The following is a 7511-nucleotide window of genomic DNA, read 5'->3' as shown; positions in this document are numbered from 1 at the left end:
TGAATAGGAGATAAAAAGACAGGCTACTAGAGTAGAAGTAGGTAGTAGTTTCCCTAGACAGACCGACACCACACAGTGGTAGGGTATGGAGGTGCCGATATCTGAGGTGGAGGGGACTTCGGCTGTCCCTAAAGCAGGGCAGGGGGCACTCACCTTGGGCTTGACCTCACAGGGTGCAGTGGTGGAGGTGGTGGCTGCGGACGCGGGGCGGCTGGCTGCGGACAAGGGCCGCTTGTGGCCAGCGGTGGGGGTGGGGGCCTTGGGCATGGGCGTTTTTTTGCCAAGGTTGGCTGAGGTGGAGGAAGGGGTGGAAGGGGTGGGGCGTTTAGGGGGACTCGGCCGCGGCTTAGCAGCGCTCGGTTTGGTTGCCCCGGCGACAGGCTGCGCGATGGACGGCACACCAGACAAATGGAGAGAAACAGAAAGAACAAAAGAAAGCGAGAAAGAAAACAACAAAACACAGGATATCAGCAGCAGGATAACAGCAGCAGGATAACAGCAGCAGGATAACAGCAGCATGATAACAGCAGCAGGATATCAGCAGCAGGATAACAGCAGCATGATAACAGCAGCAGGATATCAACAGCAGGATAACAGCAGCATTATATCAGCAGCAGGATAACAGCAGCAGGATATCAGCAGCAGGATAACAGCAGCAGGATAACAGCAGCAGGAGAAAGCAACAGAAGCAGCCTTAATCAACAGAATACCAACAAATGGAACTGTGTGCCTGATAAAAACAAACACTCAATGAAGAAGTCGAGTTAAAATCTGCACTAAAACAAGGAACAAAATATTTTCATTGTTCTGAAAATAATGTTATGACTGATATTACTTAAATGAAAGTGAGTTCAATGGACTACAATCTCACTACTGTACGGATAATAAAGTAGAAGCAGCAGCAGCATGAATGATGTATGATTTGATCATGTTCCTCTTTAAACCTCGACTCTGGCCTACCTTGGTCTTCTTGTCTGGACTGGGCAGGTCCCGGCTTGGTGCGGCACCGCTCCCATTGGTCGAAGGTTTACTTGCAGTTTTTTTGGCCTTATCAGCTATCTCTGCTATCTTGTCCGTTTTCCTCTCAGGACTTTTCAGCTCTTTTTTCTCCGATTTCTGCTCCTCCACCTTGTCTGTTTTCTCTGGCTTCTTCTTCTCCTCCTCCACCTTGTCTGTTTTCTCCTCCTCCTTCTCCTCCTCCTCCACCACCTTGTTTGTTTTCTCTGGCTTCTTCTCTTCCTCCACCTTGTCTGTTTTCTCCTCCTCCTTCTCCTCCTCCACCACCACCTTGTCTGTTTTCTCTGGCTTCTTCTCTTCCTCCACCTTGTCTGTGGGCTTCTCTGCTCTGTCTGTTTCTTTCTCAGCTGTTACTGTTACCTTTCCAACATGGTCTGTCTTCTCCCTGTCAGACTGTGTTTCCATATGGTCAAATGTGTTCGACTTCACCGACGTCTCCTGTTTCTCTGGTGCCTTCTCCACTTCTTCCTGTTCTGTCTTCCCAGGCTTTTCCACCTTGTCCACCTTCTCTACCTTTCCAGTCTTCTCGTCCTTGTCCATCTTCTCTGGTTTTTCTTCTTTGTCTGTCTTTTGCACCTTGTCCATCTTCTCTACCTTGTCCGTCTTCTCTACCTTGTCCGTCTTCTCTACCTTGTCCGTCTTCTCTACCTTGTCCGTCTTCTCTACCTTGTCCGTCTTCTCTACCTTGTCCATCTTCTCTACCTTGTCAGTCTTCTCTACCTTGTCAGTCTTCTCTACCTTGTCAGTCTTCTCTACCTTGTCAGTCTTCTCTACCTTGTCAGTCTTCTCTACCTTGTCAGTCTTCTCTACCTTGTCAGTCTTCTCTACCTTGTCCGTCTTCTCTACCTTGTCCGTCTTCTCTACCTTGTCCGTCTTCTCTACCTTGTCAGTCTTCTCTACCCTGTCAGTCTTCTCTACCTTGTCCGTCTTCTCTACCTTGTCAGTCTTCTCTACCTTGTCAGTCTTCTCTACCTTGTCCATTTTCTCTACCTTGTCAGTCTTCTCTACCTTGTCCATCTTCTCTACCTTGTCAGTCTTCTCTAACTTGTCCATCTTCTCTACCTTGTCAGTCTTCTTGTCCATTTTATCCATCATCTCTGGTTTTTCTTCTTCTTCTTCTTCTTCTTCTTCTTCTTCTTCTTCTTCTTCTGTCTTTTCTGCCTTATCTGTTGGCTCCAGCTTTTCTGTTTTCTCTGCCTTGTCCATTTGATCCACCTTCTCTCCTTTGTCCAGTGGTTCTGTGTACTCCACCTTCACTGACGCCTCAGTCTTCGCAGTCGTATCCTTCTTCTCCACTTTGTCTAGCTTATCTAACATCTGAAATTGGTCCAACTTCTCAAAGTTGTCCATATTCTCCTCTTTCTCTGGTTTGTCCATCTTCTCGGATTTGACTGTGAGAGAGACAGAGAGAGAGAGAGAGAGAAAGAGCAAACACCATATTTTAGAACCATACCAATCATGTGAATGAAGTCATCATCAATACAAAGAACCAAATGCCTTGCTGACCTCAAAGATCGACCTCAAGTACCACCACACAATATCCTTTAGTCAGGACTCAATCATGGACACTCTTACTGACACCTGTGGCTGCTTCGCGTGATGTATTGTTGTCTCTACCTTCTTGCCTTTGTGCTATTAATGTTTGAACCATGTTTTGTGCTGCTACCATGTTGTGCTGCTACCATGTTGTGTTGCTACCATGTTGTGCTGCTACCATGTTGTGCTGCTACCATGTTGTGTTGCTGCCATGTTGTGTTGCTACCATGCTGTGTTGTCATGTGTTGCTGCCATGCTATGTTGTTGTTTTAGATCTCTCTTTATGTAGTGTTGTGGTGTCTCTCTTTATGTGGTGTTGTGGTGTCTCTCTTTATGTGGTGTTGTGGTGTCTCTCTTTATGTAGTGTTGTGGTGTCTCTCTTTATGTGGTGTTGTGGTGTCTCTCTTTATGTGGTGTTGTGGTGTCTCTCTTTATGTAGTGTTGTGGTGTCTCTCTTTATGTGGTGTTGTGGTGTCTCTCTTTATGTGGTGTTGTGGTGTCTCTCTTTATGTAGTGTTGTGGTGTCTCTCTATGTAGTGTTGTGGTGTCTCTCTTTATGTAGTGTTGTGGTGTCTCTCTTTATCTAGTGTTGTGGTGTCTCTCTTTAGGTAGTATTGTGGTGTCTCTCTTTATGTAGTGTTGAGGTGTCTCTCTTTATGTAGTGTTGTGGTGTCTCTCTTTATGTAGCGTTGTGGTGTCTCTCTTTATGTAGTGTTGTGGTGTCTCTCTTTATGTAGTGTTGTGGTGTCTCTCTTTAGGTAGTGTTGTGGTGTCTCTCTTTATGTAGTGTTGTGGTGTCTCTCTTTATGTAGTGTTGTGGTGTCTCTCTTTAGGTAGTGTTGTGGTGTCTCTCTTTAGGTAGTGTTGTGGTGTCTCTCTTTATGTAGTGTTGTGGTGTCTCTCTTTATGTAGTGTTGTGGTGTCTCTCTTTATGTAGTGTTGTGGTGTCTCTCTTGTCGTGATGTGTGTTTTGTCCTATATATTTTTTTTAAATCCCAGCCCCCGTCCCCGCAGGAGGCCTTTTGCCTTTTGGTAGGCCATCATTATAAATAAGAATTTGTTCTTAACTGACTTGCCTAGTTAAATAAAGGTTCAATCAAAAATATAAAAATGGGTCCCAAAATTGCATGCTCAAAGGCATGCAAAGACCAACCTCTGCTGAAGTTTGAACAAGTGAATCATCTTTGATAATGCAATTATCAGATGAATCAACAGTAGCTCAGGCTAATTAAATGTGGGGACACACAGGAAGGCTGGAGTGGAATTATCCTGTGGGCTCAGCTCGATTTAGAGATGGCCATTGACCCTGGCAATCAAACCAACCAGCAGAGCTGAGGCAAAACCACAACCAATGACCATGACCATCTCTCAAGGTCCATCTCTCAATATGGTCATGGACAGAGAGACATACTTCTAGACAGACAGACAAATGCACACATACAATTATTGAATTCCAAAAACATGTATGCATGCACCAACACACACTTATGCAGTTACACATATACAGCACACACGAAGACACAAAACTACTTCCATTTCATTTAGGCTACATATTGCACTAGTGCAGTACATAGTGTCACCTTCATTCTACAAACCATACTGTATTTTGAAGTGTTCTGAGTAAGGAAAAAGTGGCAGTGGTTTTTAAAAGACCCTTTGGTCACTGCAAATGTTTTCTAGTAAAATATGGCCGTGAGCGTGTGGCAGGCAGGCCGGTCTGTCTGTTGTTCTGCACTAGACCCTGGGCTGGACACACTGAGACATGACAGTCCAGAGACCTAGAACTAGACATGAGAGAAAGCCTAATTAGCATTGTGACGTGCTGAAACAAGCTCTGCAGCCTAACGTTCCCACAACGCCTCAGGCCCTGAACCCTAACGTTCCCTAATGTTCCCACAACGCCTCAGGCCCTGAACCCTAACGTTCCCTAATGTTCCCACAACGCCTCAGGCCCTGAACCCTAACGTTCCCTAATGTTCCCACAACGCCTCAGGCCCTGAACACTAACGTTCCCTAATGTTCCCACAACGCCTCAGGCCCTGAACCCTAACGTTCCCTAATGTTCCCACAACGCCTCAGGCCCTGAACCCTAACGTTCCCTAATGTTCCCACAACGCCTCAGGCCCTGAACCCTAACGTTCCCGAATGTTTCCACAACGCCTCAGGCCCTGAACCCTAACGTTCCCTAATGTTCCCACAACGCCTCAGGCCCTGAACCCTAACGTTCCCTAATGTTCCCACAACGCCTCAGGCCCTGAACCCTAACTTTCCCGAATGTTCCCACAACGCCTCAGGCCCTGAACCCTAACGTTCCCGAATGTTCCCACAATGCCTCAGGCTCTAGCTGTAGGACTAACAATAGTTACTGCCAGTAGGTGACAGAAAGGCAGGGATACACTTGTGTTTCTAAGTTAAATGCTCTTTCATGTGGTTGTGTACATCAGGCCATTATACATGTCAATTACATGGATTGATTGTTAAAGCTATAATATAATAATATAATATGCCATTTAGCAGACGCTTTTATCCAAAGCGACTTACAGTCATGCGCGCACACATTTTTTTTTGTGTATGGGTGGTCCCGGGGATCGAACCCACTACCTTAGCGTTACAAGCGCCGTGCTCTACCAGCTGAGCTACAGAGGACCACATGATATGCTATGACATGACTGAAGTCTATTAGCTACATACACTGTTATGAGATCTGAAATGAGACATTTTGAAAAGGCTCTTTAGCAGTGTTTTAGCGATTCCACTAACAAAACCTCCCTCACATCAGCATAACCAGCCAGAGAAAACCCCAACTGCTTTGTGTGAGAGGAGGCAGGATGGTCCACTTACCACTGACCCTACTTCAATTACTGCAGACCTAATTCCCCTTTGGTAATACATTTCCAATTGTTTTGTCGAAGCACCCATATGAGAGATTAGAGAGCAAGGGGCTGTCTGAAGTGGGGGATCGTGGAGGGGGGGTGGAGGAGGGGGGAGGGTAGAGGGAGGGAGGAGGGGGGAGGGTAGAGGGAGGGTGGAGGGGGGAGGAGGAGGGGGGGGAGGAGTGCAGCGTTGAGCAGACAGAAAAGCCCATTGCTAACACAGACGCCTTACAGAGCCCTGTATGGTGCTCCACACACTTCAGAAGACGGGAGGAGAACAGAGGCAAAACAGAGAAACCAATAGGTGGACTAATATAATTAAGACCCAAATCCAGTCAGACTACATAATATAGTAATAACTTGGTGGGTGCTTATATTTGTCCTACTTCAAGCGGTTATTATATTGTAAATGTGACACAGACTTTTTTTTTCACATTGTCGGCTTGGGGATTTGAACTAGCAACCTTTCAGTAACTGGCCCAACGCTCCAACTGCTAGGCTACCTGCCGCCCACGATAAGACGAAGGGTGAGGCTTCATCTCTATAGTCCACAGCACAAACAACGATGAGCTTTAATGGACATAAATCACACATAAACTCAATACCTTAATTAGCGAAGACATTTGATATCCAATGTGCTCCTTTCACCCCCCCCCCCCTCCCCCTCTCTCCTTCCCAGCCTGAGAAAGCCAGTGGCAAGCTTTAGCACGGTGGATTTTCACGCTATATTCACCAGGTAACAATGGATTAGCCGCTGAATACCAACAAAGGTGGTATGTGGAGTACTGCGAGAGCGTTGGGACCTATAAAGCCGCTGAAGCCAACACACTCCAACAACCAGCTTTGTGTCTCAGTCTTCCCCATTACTGAGCAGCAAGGCTAAAAAAACGTACACAGGTGGCCATTTTGAAACCCTTCAGTAGAAGGGCATTAATAAAATCATGAATAGAGCATCTGATTAGAATCATCCATCACTCTATAGGGCCTATGAGGCTGATATCATTGTGAGGGAAGTCATTATCTGGAGATGCGATGACATTGCGGCGGTCACCCGTGAAGCCATTATATATATCCTAATCTTACAGACAGCCGTCTGGCACCCTCATCTCTTGTTCCAGTTAGCCAGCTAACACAGTGGGAGTCACCTCAGGCTCATCTGCTGGGTCAGGTCATTTGCACCTCTTCATTAGCACGGACACACCTCAAACTCTATTAACAGCATTGAATCCATTTTCTGACCCTTGTAATTAAGAGTTTCTTTTTATACGAGGTGATTCAAAAAAAACATGACAGGATTGCTTCTTCAAGTACCACAGTTGCATCGGATGAGGAAACCTCACTTGTCACCAGCAAATGTCAATGGTAACTATGAGGAAACCTCACTTGTCACCAGCAAATGTCAATGGTAACTATGAGGAAACCTCACTTGTCACCAGCAAATGTCAATGGTAACTATGAGGAAACCTCACTTGTCACCAGCAAATGTCAATGGTAACTATGAGGAAACCTCACTTGTCACCAGCAAATGTCAATGGTAACTATGAGGAAACCTCACTTGTCACCAGCAAATGTCAATGGTAACTATGAGGAAACCTCACTTGTCACCAGCAAATGTCAATGGTAACTATGAGGAAACCTCACTTGTCACCAGCAAATGTCAATGGTAACTATGAGGAAACCCAAACTTGGATCCTTCGACTACCCGCTACAACACTAACACTCAAAACGACCTATTAACAATATCAACAGACATATTTTCTAGGGTTTTATTTCTGGGTCCTCAGATCAATCCTCAAAGCAAACATAGTCTCATTAAAAGACAGTCATTACACCTCCAGCTCACCTGGAAGCCTACCAAAGGAATGATCCTTCTCAGTGACACATCAAAGAAGCTGCTGTCCATCCCATAGAATGTCTGGAGTGATTTAGTGTGAGTGGATGCCATGGTGTTTCATTGCATTCAGCTGTCAAAGAAAGGAAAATTTATTGTTCATGCTAAGCTGCTCATTTGGTGTGTGTGGCTCAAGTGTGGATCTAATCCCCACAAAGGCTTGTATTCAACAAGGCAACTTCAAAAGGCAGAAA

At 45.7% G+C, this 7511-nt stretch overlaps 1 protein-coding gene across 1 annotated transcript in view; it reads right to left on the bottom strand.

The window, feature by feature from the left end:
- LOC311109308 (uncharacterized protein) overlaps positions 1–7511 on the bottom strand; it is a 98877-nt gene that overhangs the window by 17613 nt on the left and 73753 nt on the right. The window contains exons 6-7 of the mRNA XM_084152141.1: positions 961–2408; positions 154–381 (exon numbers count right to left, since the gene is read on the bottom strand). Of these exons, the coding sequence (XP_084008267.1) occupies positions 154–381; positions 961–2408 (1676 nt within the window). The remainder of the gene's footprint in view (positions 1–153; positions 382–960; positions 2409–7511) is intronic.

Source organism: Coregonus lavaretus (genome assembly GCF_964263955.1).
Source record: "Coregonus lavaretus genome assembly, chromosome: 34".
Taxonomy (NCBI): Eukaryota; Metazoa; Chordata; class Actinopteri; order Salmoniformes; family Salmonidae; genus Coregonus; species Coregonus lavaretus.
The sequence above is the reverse complement of the archived record's forward strand: the minus strand, read 5'-3'. Positions and strand labels throughout refer to the sequence as shown.